General features: G+C 50.1%; 2 protein-coding genes across 2 annotated transcripts; one reads left to right on the plus strand and one right to left on the minus strand.

The window, feature by feature from the left end:
- Positions 1 to 718: 718 nt before the first annotated feature.
- On the minus strand, positions 719 to 17,051 carry DLST (dihydrolipoamide S-succinyltransferase). The gene is made up of 15 exons (XM_048305634.1): positions 16,946 to 17,051; positions 12,510 to 12,543; positions 11,166 to 11,214; positions 10,117 to 10,172; positions 9,682 to 9,756; positions 9,226 to 9,281; positions 8,416 to 8,527; positions 7,763 to 7,921; positions 7,396 to 7,481; positions 6,627 to 6,724; positions 4,655 to 4,785; positions 4,013 to 4,086; positions 3,080 to 3,163; positions 2,381 to 2,548; positions 719 to 1,915 (listed from the first exon to the last, which is right to left on the minus strand). Exons 1-15 carry the CDS (start codon positions 17,012 to 17,014, stop codon positions 1,781 to 1,783), a joined length of 1,386 nt encoding a protein of 461 aa, XP_048161591.1. The 5' UTR covers positions 17,015 to 17,051; the 3' UTR covers positions 719 to 1,780.
- A 3,738-nt stretch (positions 17,052 to 20,789) lies between these two features.
- Positions 20,790 to 25,817, plus strand: PROX2 (prospero homeobox 2). The gene is given in 6 exon segments (XM_048306166.1): positions 20,790 to 20,857; positions 20,976 to 21,059; positions 21,061 to 22,752; positions 23,238 to 23,349; positions 23,794 to 23,988; positions 24,089 to 25,817. Coding segments are annotated over 6 exon segments (2,337 nt in total). The 3' UTR covers positions 24,275 to 25,817.
- The last annotated feature ends 717 nt before the right edge of the window (positions 25,818 to 26,534 follow it).

The following is a 26,534-nucleotide window of genomic DNA, read 5'->3' on the forward strand; positions in this document are numbered from 1 at the left end:
ACAGCTGACTCCGCGCTCTGGTTTTGTCCCTAGCTGCCAGGAAAATGCAGGCACCAGGACTAGGAACTGCTCTCCCTTTCATCCACATGGCAGCTGTGGGTGCAATCGTTTTCTATTAGAAATGGCTGCCCTCTTCACCCGTAGCTGGGAAGAGCAAACTATTCTCTGAAGTTGATGTCAGAGCCGGGAAAACCCTGCCATGATCCAGGAATGATTTTGTATTGTTCCAACAAGGGCAGCTCCTTGGGGAAATGCGCAGCACCACAGACAGCTTCTGCTGTTCCTCGTTCTTGCTTCCTTTCTCCCTCAGCCTTTTCCTCACTTGCATGAATTACAATTCTCCCCTGTTGCAGCAGTAAAAACTCCATCCAGCTCCATACCTGTACTTTATGAGCCTGTCCCAGGTCTCCCTCTTGGCCATCGTGCCCTTTAGCAAACACTGGGAATTCCTCACCCTCTGTAACGGTTCTGTTGCTAGACCAAGAAAAGGATGATTTCCAGCCCTAAAAAGCTCCTCTTTCCTGGGAAGAGCCAGTTCTTTGGCAGAGAATTTGAGGACAGCTGTGTTCACAGGCAGAGAAGCCTCAATTTAGTACCACCAGTGATGGGCTCAGCTCCTACTGCCTCTTTTCTCTCACCACCATGTAACAGGCCTCCTGTAACTGCACACAGGATGCTGCTGATGCCAGAGTCCTGGCCCCCTCAAACACACCCCACCTTGCAGTCGTTGCACAGTTTTATTTCATTTAAAATCCGCTGTGTTAAATATTTTTGTTACAAGTTCTGTGTAGGGGGTAAGAGTAATAGACTCTGCAGGCACTAGCAACCCCCTCACCCCTCAATTCATGTGTGCGCTATCAGATTAAGAACTGCCCCCCTCCCCCCAAAACCAGCACCCGTGGGCTGGGATATACATTACAGTGAAAGGCCTGGCCCCCCCAGCTGTGTGTCCGCTGGGAGCAGGCCAAGCCCCCGCACGCAGGAAGCCAGCAGTCAGATCCACCGCCAGTGAGCTGTGACTCAAGGAGAGTTGCTGGGGGCTGGTTCTCACCCCCATGTGAAAGGGTTGTCCCCAGGAAGTGCTACCTCCACAGAGGTCACGGGCTCTGCCCACCCTCACAGGAACATTCATGCCACAGTGACCGGGCTAGTAAAAGACAATCTCCAAGGGAAAGCAGGGGAGATGCCACCCCGTGTTACTGTCTGTGGAGGGAGTGTAACTAGGGCGCTGCCAGAAGCATGACACCTACCTCAAGCCCTGCTCTGACCAAAACTTTTCCTGCAAGTGGCCTCAGGGTCAGACCACCCTTGCAAGGCAGATGAGTGTGAAATATTTTCAAGAAAAACATGGACAGGACAGTAGCCTTTCCTCTCCTCTCCCTCCCAGAAACCTTAGTGCTAGGCAATAAAGCTGAACCCGCCATGGAGGGGCAGGGAAGGGTACCCTAGCACAGCAGCAGCAAGCAGCTTCCAGTGGTATAGGACAAGCTAGAGGTGAGTTTGGTGCTGAGAGGGAGAGGATGCCACACAGATGGCTCTGGAAAGGCAGTGCCATTCAGTGGTTGGCCCACTACATGGCAGCTCTTGTGAGATACTAAACCTTCATTAAACAAAACAGGAAAGGAGGTAGGAGCTATCCCCGTAATTCCCTCTGGGACAGCTCCAATCACAGCGGAGGGAGAAAGACTGGAATGACTCCTGCCAGTTCCTGAATGCCCTGCATTGTCCCTGCTGGTGCTGCGGCCCTGTCCTGGGTGGGTTGTGTGGGGGTGTGGCTGCCCTACAGGTCGAGCAGCAGCACGCGGGGATCCTCCACCGCTGCCTTGATCTTGCGCAGGAAGGTCACAGCCTCTCTGCCGTCGATGAGCCGGTGATCGTAGGTCAGTGCCACGTACATCATAGGCCGCACCTCGATCTGAGGAGGGACACGGGATTAGTGAGCTCAGCGCTCCTGCCTGCATGATCCCCTCCTCTCAATTCAGGGAAGACCTGGCTTTTTCCCGCCCTGAATCCACGGTTCAGGCCCTCCTGGATGTGTTCTGCCTGGCAAGGTTATCTACCCACCCACCCAGGCTGGGTCCAGGCCACACACAAGATTAGGTCCCTTCCTGGAACTGTTCCTTATCACAAAGGCTACAACCTCCTCCTTCCCACACCTCAGCAGATTATAACCAGTTTGCCCCCACACAGATAGGACAAAGTCCCCTGCAACAGCTGAGGCAAGTAGGAGGGCCAGGCAAAGGTGCCCTATAGCCATTAGTCTCTGCTCCTCCTTCACAGTAAAGCGTTTTAGAAGTGACACCAATCCCTTAGAAAAAGGTCCTCAATCTGCTGAGCCCTCTCCTTTGTTCAGTAAAACTCCCTGTGCAGGTCCACCTACCTTGCCTCCCACAGCCACAGGCCTGTCAAAGATGGCATGCATGCCTAAGATGGCAGACTGGGGTGGGTTAATGATAGGTGTTCCAAAGAGTGACCCAAAAACCCCACCGTTGCTGATTGTGAAAGTGCCACCATCCATGTCTTCAATGGCCAGTTCATTCTTCCGTGCCTAGAAGAAAAAGTGAGGTCTTAGAAAGCCACACAGATCACAGAGACCAAAGAACAAGGGTTTGGACATTCACTCTCTCTAGGAATAAATACTGTTTGCGAGAGTTTTGCTTATTGATTTGCTCAGCTGAAAATCAGCACAAATTGCTCGAAAATGCATCCTGTCTTTAGAGCTGAACATGTAGTGGCTTTGGGGAAGGATTCTCTCGCCTCGGCTCTCAACTCATGCTTTTGCAGGAGACAGACACAGGGACTTCTACACCAGGGCAGTTCAGCCTTGGCCTCTAAAGACAAAGGTGAAGACACACAACATCACTAATGCATAGACTGCAGTCTTCTGGAAAGGCAACAAGTAGAGCTGTCCTAGAAGGCAGAGGCACAGCCAGACATATAACTGGATCACTCCCCACAGCACAACTCAGTGTGTTAGAGGTCAGAGATGATGACACAGAGAGACCAAATCAATACATGCCAATCCAGCACTCCCAGTTCTTTCCATTCCTCCCAACCCTCTTCAGAAAACTTTCCTTACCTTCTCCCCCAACTCGTAGATAGCACGCTCTATGTCAGCAAAGTTCATGTTTTCTACATTCCTAACCACAGGGACCACCAGACCCTGGAGAGAAGCAAAGTCCATGAATAGTAAATTCAGTGCAGTGACACATAGATAGCTGTCATGGGGCAGGAACCTGGACACAGCCCTGGAGAGTTCTTGCCTCCCCCTCAGCCCACAGCAGTGGTTGGCAGAGCTGCCTCACACCCTGGCAGCCTGACAGGAAACCTGACATGACACACATCAAGGGCTGACACCTTAAACTGAGTCATCATCTTTGCCTTTTTTAGCCTGTATCATAAAATCAACCAGGTCTGTCTGCATCCAGCTCCACATTAATTCCTGGGTGACGCACTGGGATATTTCAGCTGGCACCTCTTTCTCTCACCTCTTTATGCTGGGCATCCCCTAGACTTTGGGAGCAGTGACAGAACTTCAGTCCTTGTCAAACCTCTGCCTCATAGCAGAACCTTCTAATCAAGATGGTTACTCACTAATTCAACATCTGTAACTCCATCCCACACTCTCCCTGGACAGAAAGATGTCTGTGGAACAGCACAGCGAAGTTAGCCAAAGGACAGGACGTTCAAAGCCTTTACTGCCTATGTCATGGATTTATGACAAAAGAGGGTTTCCCTAATTTGGCCCGACTGATTAACAACTGAGATCTATACTGACCCTGTTACCACATCTCTTTTCAAGATGAATATAGTGGCAGAATATTCTCTGTCCTCCATCTTCTCTCAAAACCTATCTCAGCAGTCCATAATGTATCAGATGTCTCATTTATACAGTAAGTCTTATCAGTTAATTTCTGCTGCACCAGAGCACAAAGCTGAGTTGGCTCAAAGTGTATGACCATCCCATACCAAAGGCTGCAGGAAGCACAGACAAAGCATCCAAGGTACCTACCCGGGGAGTTGCTACAGCAACACTGATGTCCACATAGTCCCTGTACACAATCTCTTTGGTCGTGTCATCAATCACTAGAAAGAGAAAACCTTGTGTTACATATGCAGAACCTAGGATCAAGGGTTTGGCAGGCTACAAATCGTAAAAACTTGCTCATGTCTAGCTTTAACTAACTCCAGAGAAGAAGGAGCCGTTGCTGTACCTGTGGGAGAAGCACCAGGACAGACAGAAAGGAAACAGTCCACACAGCTTAGTCCCCCGCAGTTATTCTCCCCTTGGTTATTCTGCTCCTCTGGATTTCAGCAAGCACCTCTGACACCCCCAGGAACTGCACTGTGCCTACAGCCGTACACCACCTGTACACCAAACAGCAGGCTCTGCCCTCTGCAGGCTGCCTATGCATGGCCCCAGCCCCACTCCTGGTCACCCTTTCCTAATAGAGTACCTCTTGGCAAGCTGTCCTCTACCTACGTAAGTGGCTTTAGCAAAATCAGCTGCAGCATGCAGGACTGTCCCCCTTTTTCCTGTGTATTTGTCTTGCTTCTCCAAGCTACTACTCCTGCCATGGACTTGGCCATTTACTTTCCCACATTCTGCCACATTCTCTAGACATGCAAGTCATCAGCAAGGGTCCCCACTCACCTGCATTCACAACAGGCTGGTCCTGCAGAGCAAAGGCTGCAGCTTTCACAAAAGCTGACATGAAACCTAGCTTCAGGTTGTGCTTTTTCAGGAAGGTATCCTTGTGTACAGTTCTCATCTCCCGGATGTTGCTGCAAAACACACGGTAACACTGGCAAACAGGGAGTCCAAGAAAACACTGTTCCCCCACTCTGTAACAGATTTGTAACAGCCCAAGGATACAAATCTGCTCCACCAAGTGGGCAACCTCCAGTCTGCTGAAAAACCCTTCACGTATCATAGGTACTGAACATGGCTCTAAGGTTCCTGCCAAAGGATCAAACAGAAACTGGTCCTGGACCACGAATTCCACAAGACAGGGTAAACCTGCATGGCTCACACTGCCAGGCACAGAAGCAAGATGGGGCATGGCATATTTCCTATTTAAGCCTGATGTTGCCACCTATCCTCTGGCGTGGCACCACAGACAGCAAATACAGGTGTGGCTGGGCTGACATAAAAGGGTGAAAAACTGGGAAATACCAACAGCAGAAAACATGCAGGAAAGGAAATCAAAGTGATCAAAGGAAAATACCTCAATCACTCTGCAAGTTCAGCACCAGGCAGCACACCATCACCTCTGTACCCAACTCTCTGGCTGTGGGAGTTGAGTGAATATGAAAAGAATTGTCCCAGGTGCTACAGTACTGGGTGCCAGTCCACCCACAGCCCTTAAGCAGACATATCATGTTTGCCCACTGCTTCTATTAATCAAAATTGAGGCCATTTACAAAACATCAACCAACCTGTGGCTGCAAGCGCTGCCTATTCCAGGCTAACACCAGATGCTGTGGAATCGCATGGTTCATCCCTTCCCCCTTCAGAGACCTTGAGTCTTTGAAGAGACAGTTTCACCAAGGAGCAGGGTTTTCCATGGTTTAGAGTGTTTGTTTTCCTGTGCCTAACCTTGTTTAGGGTTAGGATTACCGCCCAAAGACATTAGTGCCTCCCAAGACACAAGGACCGCAGCAATGAGGAGGCAGCTTGCTATGGAACTGGCTCATTACAGCCTCCTCCTTTCAGACACTGACCCCCATGGGAAGCAGGAGGCCCCAGCACAGGTCTTCACGAATCAACTTCACAGTAATCAATCCAAACCACATTAACAGATGCAATGAGAGCCCCAGGCTGGCGTAAAGCGACACCTCAGTGAGCCTCTGAGAGGAGATAAAGCTGCAGCACTTCCCTCCAATCAAGACTATTTTGCCAGACTTACTGTTCTGAGACCCAAATATTTACATGTTTTGTCTTAAGGAGTAGCATAGGATTTCACAAGGCAATTTGATTTGGGCACAATTTCCCCTTAATGCACTGTAACATAAGCTGCCCGCCCTCCAAAGACATTAGTGTGCTCAGTCCACGCAAGCGCTTGAGTCAGGAGCCCCCCACCTGCTTGAGGGGATGGGGAAGGGTGCTACTCTGTCTCTGGAAAGCTGTACCATCTGACAGCAAAGGCCTCACACCTATGCAATGCTCACCTGAAAGGCTGATGAGCCCTGGCCAACTCACTGGAAGTTAAATACCTCCAAAAGCAGTAACCTGGTGGAGTGGCAGAAAGCAGATGCTACATCTTGCTGTCTTCTAACAGCCACTATATGCAAGTGATACTAACCCCTCCTGGTCTTCTGCTCAACATTTACCAGTCTTCCACCAAAAAGCCCACAGAAAAGGAACCAGAGACTACCCCTATTACAAGCAGCAGATGACTCCCAAGGAATGACGGGCCATTAGGAAGCTATGTATCCCCTCATACCACAACACCAACATGGTCCTGAAGAAGCTGTGCAGACTGTGGTACACACCTAAGAAAGAGGTCCTAAAAGACAAGTTGCCAATCTCTCCAAAGAGAACCTGCAAGGTTTTGACTGCTGTTTAAAGGTGACTGTCTTCACCTCTTTCTACTCATACAGGGAAAAAGAGGTTTGCTCCTCACCTCATATCAATCTCATTGAAAGTAGTCAGCATGGCACAAGTATTCTGAGCCTCTTTCAGTCGCTGAGCAATACGCTGACGCATCCTATTCATTTTCACCTGCAAATTAAAAAGGTATAAGCAGAAGCTGCCTCAAGCTCATCCAAGGGCAAAATGCACAAGAAACTCAAAAGGCCCTTCTCTTGCCATCTGACTGACTACTAACAGATGCCTAGGGCCAAGGTTTTCACTCCAGGTAAGGAGCATGATGGGCTGAGGAGTTTATTTCACTGCTCAGCTCAACATGCACTTGAAAAGCAGTGCTGAAATGCATCACAGCATAGCTACTTCTGACCTCTACATTCCTCAAGACCTCCAAGCATGCATAGCTTTCCATGTGCCTAACATGAGAGGAGCAAGACTGCTAAAAAAGCAGGTTGCTCAACCATGCTCTCTTAAGAATGCACACGGCAGCTTCAGCAGCCTCAACCCTTTGCTGAGGGCTTGTGGACAGACCAAGTGGATCACACTGAGTCCTTCTGTCCTCAGTCAGCAGAGCTCAAGACAAGACTTTTGCCTAGAAAAGACCTGTGCCAGATTGGTCCAAGCTCTTCCTCTATACCACTCATTAGTGGTTCCCTCATGTAGAGAATTTTCCCATCTGTCACAGCTCTGCTGAGCTGGGTGTGCACAGGTAGATATGGACACATCCGGAAAACTCAAGGCTTATGCCAGAACAGATTATCACCTAGCCAAAGAAGTGCTGGCAAGGCCCTGTTCCCACAGCTTACCCTATGCTCTGATCTGGCACCTTTGGTGGGCACTGCCGCCCCAGGAGGGGCTGCCGCTGGGGCTGCAGCCGGCTTCACAGCAGACACTGAGGGTGAAAAACACATCAGTCAAAAACGGAAGCCAGGTAGAAAAAGCCCTGAGGTAGAAAGCACATTTGAGCTTCTTGCTTAAGCAACACAGTGTGGCAACAGCCTTGAATTAGGCTGGGAACGTTCCAGGCATAGCTGAGCAATCCAGTCTAGAGCATGCAGGGCAATACTGCGGGAGGCCTTCACCACAAATGCCTCTATTTGCTGTCTTTAGTTTTACACACTCTCCCCCAAAGAAGAGAGGCTCGAGAACAGGAACAAATGGCTGTTGCCTCACCTGGTTTACTGTCGATGGGCTGAGTTGACACAGGCGGCACTGGTGGCATTGTAGTGGGAATTGCTGCTGCAGTGGTGGGGGGAGGAGCAGGTGCAGCTACAGGTTCAGGGGCTGCAGGAGGAGGAGGGGCTGCTGCTGGTTTAGCCTTGGCAGGAGCAGCTGAAAGAAAAGGAAGAACCATGGTAAGGGCACCAGCTTCCACTGGCAGAGATCTGTGAATCCAACCAACCTAACAAAAGTAAACCCTCAGGCAGAGTGCCTTTATGTGCTCAGCACTACTGAGCTGACTGAAGTCACCACAAGAGAAAGTCATTGCGAAAGTGTTCTACTCATTGACACCCTTGACCTCACTTGAGCAGGAGACTGGATGCTACAGAGATGTGGGCACAGAAGGGAGTTAGGGGAATTCTCAACTAGTTACAGCTAAGAGCTCAATCTCCTCCAGAGGGAACAAAAGAGAAGATCCCCCTCAGAAGGACTAAAATTATACTTTTCTAATGGACAACAGAATAGGAGTATTTTCTTCCAGTTACAGAAGCAGACGGAGGAATTATTTAACCTCTCTCAGGATCCCTCTAAATGCTTTGCTTTCATCTGCAGAAAAAACTGGTGGAAACACAAAGGCCTATGCAAGTTACACATGCCTGACTTACCTCCAGTTTTCCTGAGTTTGAATAGAGGTGTCCCCCCTTCCACTTTGCCACCATCGGGTACCAGAAGGGCTTCAATCACACCAGCTGCTGGGGCTGGAACTTGCACTGATGTCTGAAAAAAAAGAACATCAGTGAAATTTTCCCAAACACTGGTTGGAGAACAAGTGCCCAAGAGAAGATGCCAATATGTGCAGACACACATTGTATTTGGCACAGACAGCAGCTATGTCTCACACTATTTGCACCAGCTTTCACACCCTCCACCGGGATTTTGTGCCAATAGTTAGAAGTTTTAGGAGATGCTGGCAGCGGAACGTATAGCCTGATCTCCAGGGTACAGTCAAGGGTACTGACCCACTGCCAGCATCTTCCTGACAGCAAGGCTGAAAACAGAACTTGGCAGAGAATTCAGCAAGAGCTTCAAGGCTTAAGAGTACTTTAAGGGGTGGATAAACTTAAAGCCTAAATTTAAAACAATTTGAAGACAACCTATGGCTTGCAGATTTCTCCTTTGTTTAAATGCAAATAGGTTTCAAAACTTAGAGCACTCAGATTGGAAGGAGAAGTAGAATTACAACTCCAACAAACATCAACACCAGTGATGATTAATCAAATGGATGAGTAAGGGTTATCAAGAATTCTCACTTAAGGCACAGCAAGTTTTCATACTAGATGAGAAAAGCTTTTCTCCATGAAGAGAGCAGGAGACACAGTCAGGGCCCTGCAGGCTCTAGCAGCTCTTAGCAGGAGAGAAGCCATACAGGGTACCTGCTACAGAACTAGAAAAAGTTTTGGTCCAGAAACTCCTACCTTGTCTGTTTCAATCTCACACACCACTTCATCTTCTGCCACTGTGTCTCCAACAGCTGAATAACAGATATGAAGACCACTGTGAGGAGGCAGGTGTGCTCTGGCCTCCCCTCTTTACCCACAGCAGCTTCCCACACTAACCCATAACTTTATCACCCCAGTTCTCCACAACTTCTCCACAAAGAAAAGACTAGCTCAAACAATCTACTGCACAGTTAAGAGTCTGATTCCAGCTTAGGTATCTTCCTTCATCCAACATCACAATCACCCCTGACAGAGAGGTGATGAGGCAGTAACTGCAATCCTTACCCCTTAGGAGAGCTGCAATTAAATGCCTCATTTGTCACAGACTGCAAGGCACAGAGCAGGATGTCAGCCAGTGAACTGTAATGCACCCCCAAGGTGTCCAACATAGCAGTAAGTGATAAGAATTTCAGGGAAGAGGCAATTGCTTACCTTTCTCCCACCTGACATCTCCTTCTGTGACTGACTCTGCAAAGGCTGGTGTGTTCACCGTAACCACGTCATCCCCTGTGAGAGAGACAAACAGACTTGACTGCATTTAGAGCTAAAAATTTCTTCATTGCTTCATTCTTGTTATCACAACTCTGCTAAAGGGGGTAGGCCATCAGACATCAATTGCTATCCGTCTCCTTGCTTCAACACTGATCAACATTTAAACACCAGAGAAATTCACATTTGACTGAAAGCCACATTGTGACACGAATGCCAGACAAAATCTTTAGGGCCCTGGGGATATAAACCCTGAGTCACCCATGCAGGCAGGACAGCAGTGAGCCTTGACCAAGGACAGAAGGTAGCTTGGGCTGTTGGCAGGACAGCAAGAGGTAGCAAAAGAAGCATCACACTAATTCCTGACTTTTTACTTACTATGGACCGCAGTGGTTCTGAAGTAGCGGACAGTGAAGACACTGGAGCTATTTACTCTGCAGAAAGAGAGAAAAGTATGAACACAGAAGAACATTCCTCTGCAGGCTGCCAGCACCAAGCTCTGATGTGAAAGGCTGCTTGGCTGTTCTGATGTATTTGTTCCAAAGGACTCCTACTTACTGTTCAAGCTGCAACAACCCAGTAAGAAAGGAAACATTACATCCTACCATCACTAGTGCTCTCAGAAATTTAGTGAGAACTGACATGTATGGAATTTTAATTTAGACAGGCAACCCAAGAGAACCTTCCTGGTTTAAATACTAATTAAAGGGTGACCTGGCCAGCCCACATAATGTCCAAGACTAGTGCAGTAACCATTTTTTTACCTCCAGATTAGGACTGTCATCTCTACAGAAGTTCTTAGATTGCCCAAAAAAAAATTAGAAAAGCATCATAAATTGCCTATGGCAACGCATCCAAAACCCACCTATTTCCCTCCACCATGTTTCTTCACAGGGAGCTAGCAATCCCAAGCATTCCAAAGGATGATTTTTGTATCTACTGACATCACATTTGGAAAACCGAAACAAACGTGCTTTAGCATTTCCTCTAGCACAGGCTACTTTGTACAAACAGACCAGTATTTCAGGCTTTTATGCATGTACTCTTATGCTTATTTCCCCAAATATATTTTATAAGATCATCTCAGTAATGCAAACCCCGAACAACAGCTCTGTGAACGACCCCACTTCTCCTGACAGAAAACCTACCAGGATACCATCATAGAGCAAACAACACCTCTGGTCAGATAATCAAAGAGTAGAGATCCATTTATCGCTAGTTTCCTCATTCTCCTCCCTTCCCTGCCTCAGTATCTGGTTGCAGACAAAGCTTGTTTTCTAGATTTTGTTAGGGCTAGCTCCACGCTCCTATGATGTGCACAAGGATTTCATGACAGCCAACCACGTTCTGTTTCTCAGACCTCAAATCTTATAATGGCTAGAGGAGCCCCAGTCTCCCCATATGACAGTTTTCCTGGGGATACTTACACAAGCTTCCTGCTGTTTGTGTAAGCCAGTCCTTGGCTCCCAGACACCCCTGTGAATGAGAAAGGAGTTACCCACAGGAATACTATCCAGCTGTCCAGCCCTCAAGTATCCCCATCAGATAAAAGAAGGCAGAGGACACCACTGCCCACCCTGAAAGAAGTTTGGGACCAAGTGTGGAATACATCCATGCAGAGACACCTGAGTGCCATCAAACCTGCCCAGAGCTTGCCAAGAGCAGTGGTCTTGTCTTCATCTAGATTTACAGGGATGGGAAAAACAGTTATAGCTTGACAACAAAGCTAATAACTTTGAAAAGGGTAAACAAAGCAGCAGCTACCCCATTCAGAGCAAAACCAGAAAAGAGCTATGAGGAACCACCTCCAGGACTGCTGAGTTACTCACACCCATACAAAGGGTAGGAGCAAGGTATCAGCCCTGTAAGGGGCACCCGCAGGAAGCCTCACAGTCGCAGAGACAGCTAAGGAGGAAAAAAAGACTGAAAAGAGGGTGTAGGGCAGAGTAATGAGCCACCATCACCCCTCTTCTCTGCCCATTCCCTGTCCAGAGAAATTGTTTTCCAAAACTCGCAACAGGGAAATACTTGCACAGCTTCCCAGTTTCACATACCCCACTGTCCCCTTCCCACACTGCTCATATGCCCTGACACTGCAATTTTTATTACGAACTGAACTCCTTTGTCTCTTACAGGGTACTGAGCAGTTTTCCAGACTGATCTTAAAGAGAGTCAGCGTAGTAACTGGAGAAAATAATTATCTCAGTTACACAATGGCAGAGGGAAGAACCATTTCCCCACTTGATTTTTTAAAAAAGCAATACAATTTCTACATCATCCCCTACTAAAGAGTTTATATTGGAACTCTAGAAACCAAGAGATAAGCAGATTTAACTGGTTTCTCAAAGAGGAATCAGAAGTGAGTGAAATAATGCTATATAAACACAGTACAGCTAGGAAAAACAGAGCTCTAAGGAAAAACAGTTTAAACACTGAAGTGGAGTTCACAGGCACACTAGATTTGACATGTTACCTAATATTCACCCATCATTTTCAAAAGAGTTTATTAGAGAGCTAGGGCTCTGCAACAGCACTTCACTGCAATGCTTGAAATACATTGTGCTGCTGCTGTGAAATCTTCACCAGAGCCAAATGGATCAAGCAGCATGTACATCAGGCAAGCGAGGCACTCCCATGGAAACTTAGCTCATTGCATTGTTCTTCACAACATGACTGACAGAAATAAACCCCAATCAGACCTATTACAAACCTCCATCATCAGCTCTGTTCTTTCTAGGTTGTCTGAAATGAAATAAAAGTGTAAGACTCACCAGACAAAGGGCATCTTGCCAGAGTACAGTTCCCCTGTCAGAGAGAAGAGGATGTATCAGTATTGCAAGAAGACATATCCATCCTAGAAGGACTTTGGTTCTTCCCTGAGATCTGAATCAGACACAGGACCCACCATTTCCATGCTCCAGTCTGCAGGCATGGCACTTCCCCACTGTGTGCTAAAGCAGAAGAGCACCTATGTCCTTCTCTTTCCTTTGTCTCCTCCCAGGGTGCTTTACGATGCAGTGATGTTAAATTTGATGCTTTTGTTTTTCAGTTCTGGCTCCAGCAGTTTTGACCTTCTCATGCACACTTTCCTCTTTAAGAAGGAATAAGATTTCCAATAAAATTTGCTATGAATGAGAAGGTGAAGGGTAGCTACCGGATATGATGAAAAAACATCCCATGATGTTTACTCCTACGGTCATGAATGCAGCATCTAGAGTTTTTAAAATTTTTTTCTAAAGCTATGGGGCCTTTGAACTCCAGAAGGCCAGAGTTCCTCTCAATGGCAAAATTTCTACTGCTGTCAGTAAGCCAGGAATTCCACATTCTTCGATGTTTCACTTCACGCTTGTGTAATCATTGACTGCACTCCTAGCTCAGCATAACAGTGCTCAAAAAGCAGAAGACATTTCAAGATATTCCAATTACTTCCCCTACTGTTACTACATATTTCTCTCACATCAAACCTGCAGGACAGAAGACGCTAACTCCTCTTTAAAAGTAGTAGGAAAATAGCACTGTAACCACGACTGGCTTAGAACAACAGCAGCTCAAGAGCTCAAAGCACCCTTATCCAGCAGCTAATGTAAAAGTTAAGATTTCCTTCACACCATCAGCATGTGAAGTTTGTATACAAGCCCTGATTTCAGCTTCAGCAAAGCAAGCAGGATGGGATATAACTGACATTAAATATCAAAACAATTTGAGGAGCTGTGTGGCAAGACAACACAGATACCAAGGACCGACAATATATTTAAGCTTGGCACACCTCCTACAGGACTGAGTGCTGTAGCATACAAAACCACGTTCAATGAACACTTTGTATCAAAACTACTAACAGGCCTGGAATCAAGCGCTTGGTGGTTTAATTATCCAAGTATAAATGGATTTGGCTTCTTGGATAACAACATAGAGTCAACTCAATGACCATGGGACAATTCAATAGGGTTATGATTAACTGTGCCAGGGATGCAGGCAGCCAGTCTGACTTACTGCTAAGCTCCAGTACAACACCATGCAGCTACCCTGCTTGCCAGTTCACTGCAGGGATCAACGATCCTGAACCAACAGTCCTGCAAAACCAGCTTCAGGCAGGGCCTGCTGCAACCCCTGCCCCAAGTCTGGCTGGGTAAGGGGAAGCAGGAAGTACTGTGCAGACTTTGTAGAGTCATCTTGAATGCTACAATGCCTAATCTTGGTGCAGCACTGGCCCCTGCTAATTCAGATCTGGTTTGTGAAGAGCCAGTTCTAAGCCAGGATCAGTAAGACAAACGCCAACTTAACTCCACCGGGTCAGCTGTCTAGAGCACCACAATCCTCAGCACTCTGTATTGATCATATTTTTCTCACCTTCTGTAGTGTCCCAGATAACATGGGGTCAATCACAAATAGAGTATCAAGTGACTTGAGTTCCCCTCTACCCATTAATGTTTTCCCTGGTGCTTTATTAAAAAAGTGGTTAAAGGCTTTCCTAGCATGCCAGACAATAAATTATTAAGAAAGGAACAGCCTCAGACTGAAGCAAAACCAGACAATTTTATTTGCCCAGGACCAGTTTACCGTGGAGTTAAAACAAACAAACAAAAAGTTCAGAAGGCCTGTCCTAAAATAAATCACTGTGAGAAAACACATCTGCAGCTCTCTTCCATCAGTGGTGGCAAGTCTGTGTTCTACAACTGCAGCAAATTAAGGGAAAAATTGCTATCACTCTACTCTTCATCTTTTAGGTTAAGAAATTAGGGAAAGAGCTTAAAGTGAGGAGGAAGCCACTGATAAAAGATAATGAGATATTCTGCAGAACTGTTGTGTGTCTCTCCCTTAACCACAGTACCTCAGAGACGGATATGCAGCTTCAGGAGACACATGACAGGGCTACTTCCTGTTCCATTTTTTCCCTGAAGGAATCATTCTGACTGCACCCGTTTCTGGAGCACCGGGCTAAATCTGCCCTCTGCCTTCCATTGGGACTTTTTCAGCAAGAATGGAAGTATTTTGGTTTTGCTACCTGGCATTAGCACTTTGGGCCACTTTAAAAAGTGGGGAAAGAAATCTTGGTCTAATTAGCCAGTGACTCATGTACCAAGTGATTAATTTTTCCCTCTCGTTTCACGTGACTTCTCAGAATCGTTTTTCTAACTGTTATTACGTCAAAGTGACCCTGGCACACACCGCCCCAGGCCACACCTTTCAAGGAGCCATCACCTTCCAGCAGGCCACTACGCACTGAAATAAATGATGGACTACATTAACTAAGGAACAGCCTGTATACCAGCAGTGAGGGACCAGTTCAGGTACGGAATCTGATGAACTTGACAGTGCAGCTCGTTTCAACACAGGCAAACCAGAAGGCCAGTGCTGTGCAGCTCCAACAACAGGCAAAGCAGCAAATGGTTCTCCAGCCATAGCTTCTTCAAAGCAAAGCAGCTGCTGCTTCGACAAGGATGAGCACAAACCACTGCTACACACAAAAACCCCACTGCGTGGCTTTCATGGATATCAACACAATTATATATAGCATGGGAGGGCAGATGCCAAGATGGGATGGAGATAACAATGCCGAGTGGTGAAGGATACTGTTACTAAGACAACAGGATGAAAACTCCTCCAGCATGAGGGGAGGATCAAACAGAGAGGACAAAAGTTCTTTACGAACTCCTCCCCAGATAAACAGAAGGATTTGATTCTCAAAGCATTGCATGCAGCTCCTGACCAAAACAATCTTTCCCAGACTAGCTCTTCTCTGGACTTCTTCATGTCATCCTTAAGTGTCTGTCTGCCCCTGCCTTGAGTCTTACGTGCTACAGGCTTTTGATGCACATTCATGGTTTCTCCTTGATGTATGAATTCAGGACCTTTTCTTCTTTTATAGGCAGTCAAACCTTCCTCACCCTCATTGACTCCACTCTTCTCCCATTCAATCCTCCACTTCTGAATTTTGTACATGTCTACTGTTCCCACTTCTGCCATCAGAGGTTTGCCAAGTTCTGAAATTTCTTTCTGTCTCTCCAAAAAGCATGTAGTACACCACAATCAAAATTTACTTCCCATATTGCTGCTCAAATGGAAATCAAACTACTACTACAACTTTTCCAGTACATCTAACAGGTTAACTAGCATTCAACCTAAAACCTCCTATTTTCAGACTAGTTTTGTAAAAGGTCTGAATACTCCATCTGACTTCTCCCTGGTCTGTACAATTACACAGCACCACTAAGAGCTGACAAAGTGTAAATATTGCTAAAATGCCATTTTAATAAGCTTGTTTAAACTGTATTATAATCAATTTGTCTCTACAGATATGTATAGCACACTGTAACTATACAGTTACTTGTAAGTTGTTCATAATGCAGTTTTACATGTATACACACATATTTATAAACACAAACCTGTCACTACCTTACAATCAGTTGTCAACATTTGCTTGCCTACATTTACAGATGTCTAAAATCAAGTCTCATGCTCTAAGGCTCCAGCTGGTCACTGGAAGAGAACTGATCTTTCTCATCCTGTCGGTATGCACATATATGTGTGTGCACATGAAGCTGTGCATGTTTGCTATTTAAATGGAAGATGTGTCCAGCAGTCACTGAACGACAGGACCCAGCTGGCCAAGGGCAGCCCCAGGGTTAAGTAGCTATTGGGCTCTGTCAGCCCACGCTGCAGCCAGCAGAGGTTACCGCCGTTTGCAGCGGTTCAATGACTGCCCTGAAAAGCGAGCACAGAATTCAAACAACAAACCAGATACCGGTTTGCTGCCGTTCCCGCACCGGGCGCACCCCGGCCGTGGGGGTCTCTGCCAGCGCAGCCGGTGGCTGCCAACAGCGAGGGCCCCAAACGCTACAGCCACTGACAGGCGGGGACAGCGGAGCCCGAGAGCGGCGGCGCTCGGAAGCCCTTCCCGCCGCTCAGCGCTGCCCGGTGCCGCTGCGCCGCCGCCCTTCCCGCCGGGCCTGGCCGGGCCGGGCCGGGCGGCAGCGGGGCAGCGGCACCCGCTGGGAAGGGGCAGCGCCGCGCTCACCGCGGCCCCTGCTGAGGGGCAGCCTCGCCGCCCCTCCCCGTGCCCGGCTCTGCCGTGTCCCCGGGGCGGCGGTGCCGAGCGCCAGGCAGCAGGGGACGCGTCCCGGTGCCCTTGGCGCCGCCGACCTCGCCCGCCCAGCCGCCGCTCTCCCTCGCTGCCCCGCTCCCCGCGGCCGGTGCCCGCGGGCCGTACCTGTCGGAGGGCGCGCAGCGAGCGGCCCAGCGCGCGGCCGAGGCAGCGGGACCGCCACAGCGGCACCATCGCGGCGGCGGCGGCGGCGGCGGCGGCGGCGGGAGGGGCCGCAGGGCGGACACCGGAACCAGGCCCAGCGCGAGCCGGAAGCGCGCGGGGCCGGACCAACCTCCTCAGAACGAGGGGAGCATCGCCAGCGGGGGGCGGGGCTGTGGGGCAGGGCAGGCCGGGGACGCGGGGCTACTAGTAATATTCCTGTGTAGTACCGTACATGTAATAATACATGTGTGATCACATTCTACATAATATAATATGTCATATGTTATATTACATATTTTTATGTATGGATTACACACATATAAAATATCTGTGTGTTACATATATTTATATAAACACATGCATCTGTATATATAGATGTTATTATACGTAATAATATATGTATATGTGTAATAAATAACCCTATGTATTACAAAGAGTGCCGTTTCATGACGCTCGTCTTTGAAGCAGCCCCAGGTTGCTGCAGGGCAGCTGTACCCATGGTTTTCCTGCTTGCCTTGGCAAACCGTGCGGCTGAGCTCGTGTGGAATGATATTGCCGCAAGCATCACCCAGTGGGATGTTGCATGGTTAGAAATGGGCAATGAGGTCATCTCACCATGGCAAACAGGAAAATGAGTCCATAAGTAAGCCCTGTTCCTCAGATGTGCTCTGTATATTGAAAATATTTGAGAATTCCCCAGCTAGCTTCTGTTTTCTGCCTGCTTCCAGGCGGGGAACCACAGGTGGAAGAAAACCCAAGGAACCTATTTACAGACTCTGAGAATCAGCCTGGGATAGTTATAAAACGCTGTCTGGCAGCCAGGCATCTTTCAAGGAGCCTGGGTTACGCACATGTGCCTTATTTAGCCACAGCTTAATAATACATGAACGGTAAACTGCAAGCTGCAAAATGAGAGATCATTTTCAAAGGAAAGAGGTTGAATAAAAATCAACAGGGGATAGTCTCTGAGGTTTTGAGGATGAGCTGACTGCTCTAATAAAAGGTAACTGAGCCAGAAAGGCTCTGCCAGGGATTTCTCTGTGATCTGTCTTTCGAAGGCTAATGTCCTTGAACAGTGTTGACCACCTGGTGTCATCTACTTTTAACCACAGCCTCCTGCCTACACAATGAATACACTAAACATTGCCATGCTCAGTAGGCATGTGGAAGCAAAGCAGATGAAGCCCCAGGAGTGGCAAGCATGGCTAGACTTTGCCCACCGATCTACAGCTCCTGTGTGAGGAGAAGTGTCTGACAACCACATGTGCTGCTGGGGCAGGCAGGTTTGTCCTGGGGCTGGGGCCAGGATGTGCTCAGCTGGGAGTGATGCCAGCTCTGCTGGTGCTGTCTCCAAAGCACCCTGCAACAAGCAAGAGACTCTGTGTTGCTGCTTTTCCCGTGTTGTCCCATTTCTTGGCCATGTCCTATGCTGCAGACCTCCAGGCCAGCCAAAATGCCTTCGTGCCCCCATGGATGCTGGAAACGCCTGGGCACTTTCCATGGAAGATGGGTAGCTGGTGGGATCTGGGCCACCTCCTTCCTTGGCTGTGGCACTGCTTGTCAGTTTGGTGTATTTCCATCGTCTCACCAACAGTTCACCACCCTGGGTCCTGAACTGGGCTTCCAGGCCAAATTCCAGGGGGAAATTGCTCTTCTGGGCCTCTGCCCACTTGGGCAGCCAGCAACTCGGCACCTGACAGCCCTTGTCTGTCTGGCTCCAGGGGCTGTAAGTGTGGGAGACGGCAGGGAAGGTGGCTGGACGCCGGGGTTGGACCTGACCTCCTGGATGTCCATCTGCATATTCAGAAGTCGTTCCCAGCTGGTTGGCTGCCTCCGGCCTCCCTACTCCCTCTTTAAAGGCCCTGAGCGCAGCGGGAGGACGCGCTGGCGCTGCCTCCGCGGCAACCCGCGCTCCCCGGCCCCGGGAGCTGCCACAGAACAGAGGGATGCGGCAGCTGGGGAAGGCTCTGGGGGGAATTGCCGTCTGGAGGGACGGCACGCTGCTCCGTGCACGGCCCCACCGAGGAGCACCCGAGGAGCCCATGTGGGGTGGCTTCGGTTTTGGAGAAGGCACACTGCCCTGCTCTTCTGAACATCTTCATTTCGTTCCTGTCTCTTTCTTAAGGTAAGAGGAGTCTCGGCTGCTTTTTAGTGTTCTGGAAGGTGACACTAATGAAAGCTGGCAGTAAGAGTAGGAACCAAAGCACGCACCTGTTAACTTTGTGCGGAAAGGGCTGCATCAGCAGGAGGGGTTTGCTTAGGGCAGCACCTCCTGGTCCTGCGATGCCAGGGACGCTGCGAGGGGGAGCCAAGGCCACCCACAGCGAGCTGCCACGGCCTGGGACCGCAGGGTCTGCTCCCTCCCTCCAAATCTCCAGAAGAAAGATGGTGGTGCTAGAAACCTTAAGCAAGTGGAGGTCGCCTTGCCAGCTCCGAGTTGATCTGCTTACAAAGGGCGTATCATCCAGGTTCTGGGGGGCTGGGAAGCCTCAGCACAGGGGGCAGGTAAGCTCCCGACCTTGCTGTTGAGCACAGCAGGTGAGAGAAATTGTGAGCAAGTGTCAAAGAAGGTGTTTCTGTAAAAAAAATGAGTGAGGTTACAGGACCACGCCGTTGCGGAAAGGATTAAGGGTGGATGGAATCTATGAGTGCAGTGTGTTTGCTGTGTGACTTTGTTGGATGCAGATGGCAGGCTAAGAGGCAGCTGCAGGCAATGGGGAAGCTTGTAACACAAGGGCAAGGTGTGGTGTTGAGAGCTGCCGGCACCCCAGCCTTGTGCTGGCTGTGGATAAACTGAGCAGTTTGAAAGACCCTACAGCAGACTGTTAGGAAAATGAAACCCTAATGGTCAGGCAGGGTGAGGAGACAACACAGGAGATCAACAAGTGGTGTCAGATAACCCAGAAAATGCTTGGTTTGTCAAGACTATAGCTCTGCAAAAGGCAGAGCTCTCCCAAACACCTGCCTAGAATTCAGGGGTGTTTCAAGAAAGGCAACCTGGCAAAAACCACTGAGAAGAAACCCATTTTCTACACTGCCTGGAGGATTTGGCGTGGAGCAGTTACAGGGACAGGAGACTGATGGTGTTGAAAATGATAAGGTATTTCTGAGAACAGCAAAAGAATCCCAGACTTTCAAGGTGCCTGGAAAAGACAAGAGCTGAACTAATTTAGTGGTGCAAAGCTACTGCTAATTAATGTGGGTAAGGAAGAAGCAACCCACAGGGCCGGTTACTGTGGAATTGCCCAGGACACAATGTTTTACACCTTCTTTTGCAAAGCTGTCCAAGCGAGGAATGAGTGGAGGGGGTGGATCCCCGCTTGGAGTCAGCATGACAATTTTAAGCCTCGGGCTGCTGGCTCAGTATTTTTTCTCTTCCCTGATAATCCCCATCCTCATTTCTTTTATTCACTGTTCTGCCAAGCACTTAGGAACCCCGTGTTGTGTTAGCCTGAACATCTCAGTGTGTCCTGCTTGCAGCAGGTCACACTGCCCTTTTACCCTCTCTGTGCCCTTCCACCAGCCTGCTTGTGCTGGCCCAGCCCCCAAGTGCTGCCACCCATCCCTGTGCCCTGGGGACTCTGCTGGTGGGTGCTGGGGCTGGCAGAAGCTGTCAGCACCCATGGCCTACCCATCTGTGTGCCGTGAATACCTTCACCAGGAATGCAGCTGCTGTTCTGTGCTCTGCCAACACCCAGGAGCACCCAAACCCACCCCTTTGCCCAGGTGTATGTGGCAGAGGGCTCTGCCTGGTGCTCCCTGCCCTTGTACCTGAGTCCACAAGCCCAGAGAGCAGTTTCCCCAAATGCCTCTGGTGCAGACGCAGCTGGTGGTGTGGGAAGTTTGTGCTGCCAGGCACATCTGGGGCCCAAAGTAGTTGAAATGTACTCTGGGCACGATGAATGTCTGGCTGCTAGGTGGGAGCTGTGGCAGTGCCCAGGGCATTGCTGCTGTTGTGTGACACCTGACAGTCTACTTACAGGTTTTGCAGTGCTTGGAGGTTTCTGCCTGGGTCACTCCCTTGTGAAATAGTTTTTGCAGGGGAGCAGGGATGCCATGGAAATCTGGGAGGAAAACTCTCTGGCCATGTGCTTGGAAAACTGCTGTATGAGGTCCTGTTTCTTGCTCTTTCTCCAGTTCCACACTGCTAGCAGGCTGAAACATCAAACATCAGGGAAGCCTCCCAGTCTGTCCAGGCAGGAAGAAGATACGATGGACAGCAGGACTGGCTTTGAGCAGGACAGAGACTGTGCCACTTCAGGGCATGGCGAGGGGCTGAAACTGGAGCCCTGTTTCCAGACTGACTCTCTCTTGCCTTCCTCCAATGCATCCCTGATACCACAGTTCCTCAGCCACACAGTGACTGGCAGGAACCTGGATCCCACCATCCTTTTCCCTTCCTCTCAGGCAGTGGCCCTGCCTCATGACTACAAATGCGGTGCATGTCCTGGAGAAGAAGTGCAAGCCCCAGCTTTCCCCAGGACCTGTGCCCCGGGTCCCGTGCCCTGTGCTGGTGATAGGGACCAGCTCTCCAACCAGCACCCACGGGACCAGCTCTCCAACCAGCACCCACGGGACCAGCTCTCCGACCAGCACGTACGAGCCAAGCGGGCCAGGGTGGAGAGCATCATCCAGGGCATGAGCCTCTCACCAACCCCGCAGGCATTTGACACGAACCTGGAGGCAGCTCTTAGGCATGAGAGGGAAAGGGGTGCTGAGATGCCCCAGGAGAGCAAGAGGAAGCCAAGGGTGCCCCAGCAGGGTGTGGGGGCAGTTGGACGAGTGGCTCTCACAGGGGGCAGCTCCCATGCCAAGGGTTGCCAGCAGCTGAAAGAGCAGCTCTGCTTTTTAGAGCAGCAGCTGAGGTGGCTTCAGGAGAAGTTCTACCAGGTCTGTGACTCTGAGGATGCTGCCCAAACCCAGGAAGATACTGAGAAAGTGCAGCCACTGCCTGGAAAGCCTAAAGACAGACTGAACAAGGACAGTGCCACTGCCACCAGCAACCCACGCAAAGCACCTCTCAGGCGGAGCGTCCTGGAGGTGCATGGGCTGGAGGAGGCTGAGGACAGAGGTGACACAGGTGGCCTGCCCTCGGCAGTGAGCGTCCTCTCACAGGCACTGAAGCACGAGCTGGCTGTGGTGACATCCCAGGTAGTGGATTCTGTCCTGAAGACTGTCTGGCCGAAGGCAGACAGCCACAGCCAGAAGCAGCACCACAGCCTTCTGATGCTGGGGCCAGATGCCAGGAGAGAGTATTCTGCTGGTGGGAAATGCAGAAAACCACTTGCTAAGCCATCTCCCATGAATGCACCAGGCTCGCTGGGGTCACCCCAGGCTGGGGTCCTGACAGGTGCTTTGGGGAAGAGCCTGGGCTCTTATGCTGGCTCCTTCAGTTCAAGGGGGGTCAGAAAATCCTCTCGGATACCCACTGTGGGTTATTCACTGGGCTCAGCCACCCCTGTCCACGACAGCCAGCTGCTGAGCCAGCTGTTGGGATATGGCCAGCACAGCCTCTGGGGCAGTGACTCTCGTGAGAGCCCATCTCTGGAGAGGGGCTGTCCAGAGCCCCTCAACTTGCACTGGGGAACTGTTAAACTGAGGTCATCGACTGTGAGACAGCAGCAGCACCATCCCCTGCCCCTGAGCCCTGCCAACAGGGAGAGCCTGGCACTACAGCCAGCTGGCAGAGATGGCTGCAGTGAGCTACCAGCTGCAAATGATGGAGTGCCCTTTGCCTCAACCCATATATCCTTTGGGGGCAGCTAGAGGTCCCTGGGGAATGTGCTCCCCTTGTCCTCTGAGGCCACAGCTTGCCGGTCTCTGCAAGGCCAAGGCCCCTGCTGCTCTGTAGGGTGCTAAAAAGGTATGGGCAGGAAAGGAGTCCTAAGCCATGGAGGGGCACTGCCACTCCTCAGGGTTGGTTAGATGCTGAACTGTAGTTGTGGGTATAGGTCAGGAGCTACCAAGCCTGTTCTTGGGCCATACTGGGGGTCCTGTCACCCTAAACCATGAACAGCTGTCTCATGGAAATTCCAGTCCTCATGAGACTGTGAAGTGCTGTGGAGAGCGTTAGCTTCCTCAGAGATTCTGAAGGGAAAAACCAGTAGCTGTCCAGTCAAGGATGAACCTCCTCTGCCCTACTGACAGGCCATGAGGGGCTATTGTGGGCACTGGGCATGTGTGTGTTAGGGCTGGTGCTCAGGGACATGCCAAGCTCAGGATTTGCTATGTGTAGGCTTTCCTTGACCCCAAGGCAGATGCAGGAGGCGCTGACCCCCGGGCACCTGAAGAAGGCCAAGCTGATGTTTTTCTTCACCCGCTACCCCAGCTCCACTCTGCTGAAGACCTACTTCCTCGATGTGCAGGTAAAACAGCAGCAGCCAGAGCTGGGGCTGGGCAGGGCTCCCATGTGGTGTGGCACCTAGCCTGCCGCCCTGGGGAACCATGAGGAAAGGGCTGCTCTTGTATCCCCCTGCCTTGCTGGCAGGAGATAGGGGACAGCACCCATTTCAGCATGGGCTGCCCAGGAGCAGGTGCACAGGCAGACCTTGGTTGTCACGTCTTCACTCTGTGCAATCAAGGTATTCAGATTAAATGTGCCTCCCCATTGCAGGGTGGCTGGGATCCGAATCTCGGTGTGGAGAGCACCTCGGACACCCTGATGTTGTTGCCCCAGCTGGTGCTTTTGCAGCCTTGGGCCAGGGCTGAGTTTGGGCCAGTCCAGCAGAGCATGGCTGGGTTTGCAGGGGCTCATGGGTAGGAAGGATCCAAGCTGGCATAACACCATCCTCTGGCTCTCCCCCTGCCAGTTCAGCCGCTGCATCACCTCCCAGCTCATCAAGTGGTTCAGCAACTTCCGTGAGTTTTACTACATCCAGGTGGAGAAATTTGCCCGGCAGGCCCTGCTGGAGGGTGTTGTGGATGCTTGCACTCTCCAGGTCTCCCGGGACTCTGAGCTCTTCCGTGCCCTCAACATGCACTATAACAAGGGGAATGACTTTGAGGTGAGGAGGGGATCTGGATGAAGGGGGTGGTGGCATCTGCTGGGGTAAGGAGGCAGCGGCGACATGCTTGTGTCATTGGCTGATTCCTGTCTTACTGCAGGTGCCGGGGCGGTTCCTGGAGGTGGCCAGCCTGACACTGCAGGAGTTCTTCAGCGCTGTCAGGGCAGGCAAGGATGCCGACCCCTCCTGGAAGAAACCCATTTACAAAATCATTTCCAAACTGGACAGTGACATCCCAGAAGGGTTCAAAGCTGCTGGCTGCTCCCAGGAACTGCTCCACAGCTGAGTCTCTGTGAAAGCAGCCCTGGGTCATGCGTGCAGCCACCATGTGCTAAGCACCTCAGGGGCACTCTCTACAGCACTTGTTACTTGGGGTGTTCTCTCTCTGAGGGCCATGCACTCTCTGTAAGACAGCTCCTTGGGTGAGGCTTATCACTTGACTTATGTGCTGGGATTTTATGCTGTGTAGTTTTTTCTGCTGCTCAGAACTGGTGGGGACCCTCAGAAGGGAGGGACAGAGATGAAGCCATCAGGTTGGAGCCTGAGAAGTTGCCCATCCCCAGCTCTCCCCATGACCCTGGCTGAGCTGCCTTCATTCTCTCTTCCAGAGGGTCACAAACCAGGGCAAACAGCCTTGCTATTTATGAAACAGGAAGAGGTCCTAGTAGTGGGCAAAGTTTCCTTGGCACAGCAGAGTAGCGAATGTGCCCAGTCCAAAAGCATGACTCAGTTTCTGTCCAGATACAACACACCAGTGTCCAAAGAAAACAGCTGGTGAATCACAGCATTTCAAGCACCCCGTGGGGATAGTTGTTCCTGTCTGGGATATGTAAAAACTGTGTTTGTTGTAGCCAGCAAGAATACCACTCTCCTCTGCCTCCCCTGTGCTGTTAGACAAGATCCTCCATGCAGCTGTGTGCTGTGGCCAAGCAGGTGTGTGCTCCCCAGCAGTGTTATCTGGGATGCTGGAGGAGAGCAGCGTGCACAGCCAGCACTGCTTGGCACTCCAAACAGCCTCCGTCAGCCCATCACCTGGGAGGACAGCTCCACGTTAAACATCCACCATGTCCCCTCATACCATCTTCCTGCTGGCAAAACTGCCCCAAGCATCTCTGTTCTGCATCCCTGGTGAAAGAGGAGCACGTTATTTGGGATTCATGAGTCCCTGTGGGTTTAACACAAGCTGGGGAAGAGCTGGGCCCTGATCTCTACTGCCCCATTGCTGTAAGGATTGTAAACTCAAGGAGGTTTCTTCACCCCCTGACCAAGACTCAGTGGCTGCTTTTCTAGCTGATGGAGCATGGTGAAGTGTTTTGTGTTAAGGGCTCTCTAATCCTGACAGAGGTGGCAGTGGAGAGGAAAAGGCTGGGAAGAGGAGAGAGTCCTGACAGAGGCATGGCAGGAGGGCACTGGGAGGGCAGTGACGAGCAACAACATACCCCTGCAAAACCCTCTGGAGAAGAAGACTGGGAGAAGGCCAAGATGATTTTGAATGTGCTGTAAGATGTCAGTTGGCACTAGAGTGCAGCAAGTGACTCCTGAGAGGAAAATCACAGTTCCAGCATCAGACGAGTGCATGGGGTGATCCACAGGCAATGCATCTGCAGGAGTTAAGGAAGCGTGTGGTAACATCAGGACACAATGGGGAGCTCTGAAATAGGGGCAGTTTGACAGTGGTTCCCCCCATCACGAGTGTGGCCACCCAGATTTTCTGCTCTGTTTGTATGTTTCTTTCTCCAAGTTTGTATATTTTACAACCCCAACACCAAATTTACTTGACTCCTCTTTAAATAAACACATTGCTTAAGTTACCCCTTTACATCCCTATAGATCTATTTGATAACCTCTGTTCTAAAGAGTTATCCTAGGAATTTCTTGCTTTTTGTTGGGAAAAATAACACTGCAGCAAAAGGGCAGTCCTTCTGCCAGCATCTCTGTGGGGCCAAGCGGGCCCCACTAGCCAACATCAGTTCCTTTAAACCCATCCCCTCACCTCAACGCCTCAAGGTTAGTCTGAAGTGCAACTTGTGAGGATCAGGAAGAGGGGGGCTGGAGGCAGACAGAGACATATCCCAAAGCTTACGGGTGCTGGATTCAAATGTACAACACTGGATAAATGCTGCTGGTGGTACCATGAAAGTGCCATTCCTGCAGGCAATAACAACCTCAGAACTTAAATAATGCTTTGGGTAGGCAAAACCAAAGCTGCTGGAAAGGGAAATTATGGCCTGGCTTGGGGAAGGGTCAGCAAATTCACCTGTCGGTAGCTAAATAATTAGGGAACATAAGGTACAGGTTTACTGGAGGCATCCTGCTGAAACAAAGCCTTTTTACACAAAGTTCCTGGTGGGGGTAGCAGTTTCTTGCCTCGTGTGGTAATGTGCAAGTACTTGAGTGTCAGTAAAACAGCAGGTGGGGGACTGAGGACAAGGCAGTGCCCCAGATCATGGTCATGCAGTGGCTGAGATTGTAGGGGATGTCTGGAGGTCATCTTGTCCAACCCTCTGCTCAAGCAGGGCCACTGAGAGATGGTTGCCCAGGACCAT

This window comes from Corvus hawaiiensis, chromosome 6, assembly GCF_020740725.1.
Source record: "Corvus hawaiiensis isolate bCorHaw1 chromosome 6, bCorHaw1.pri.cur, whole genome shotgun sequence".
Taxonomy (NCBI): domain Eukaryota; kingdom Metazoa; phylum Chordata; class Aves; order Passeriformes; family Corvidae; genus Corvus; species Corvus hawaiiensis.

Bases quoted from the DNA above. Each gene is read 5' to 3' on its own strand.
- DLST (XM_048305634.1), bottom strand. From the start codon at position 17,014: ATGGTGCCGCTGTGGCGGTCCCGCTGCCTCGGCCGCGCGCTGGGCCGC. The intron at 8,528-9,225 runs GTAGGAGTTTCT...CTTTTTTTTCAG, and splicing joins GTGAGATTGAAACAGACAAG to ACATCAGTGCAAGTTCCAGC. The intron at 4,786-6,626 runs GTGAGGAGCAAA...TGTGTTTTGCAG, and splicing joins TTCAATGAGATTGATATGAG to CAACATCCGGGAGATGAGAA.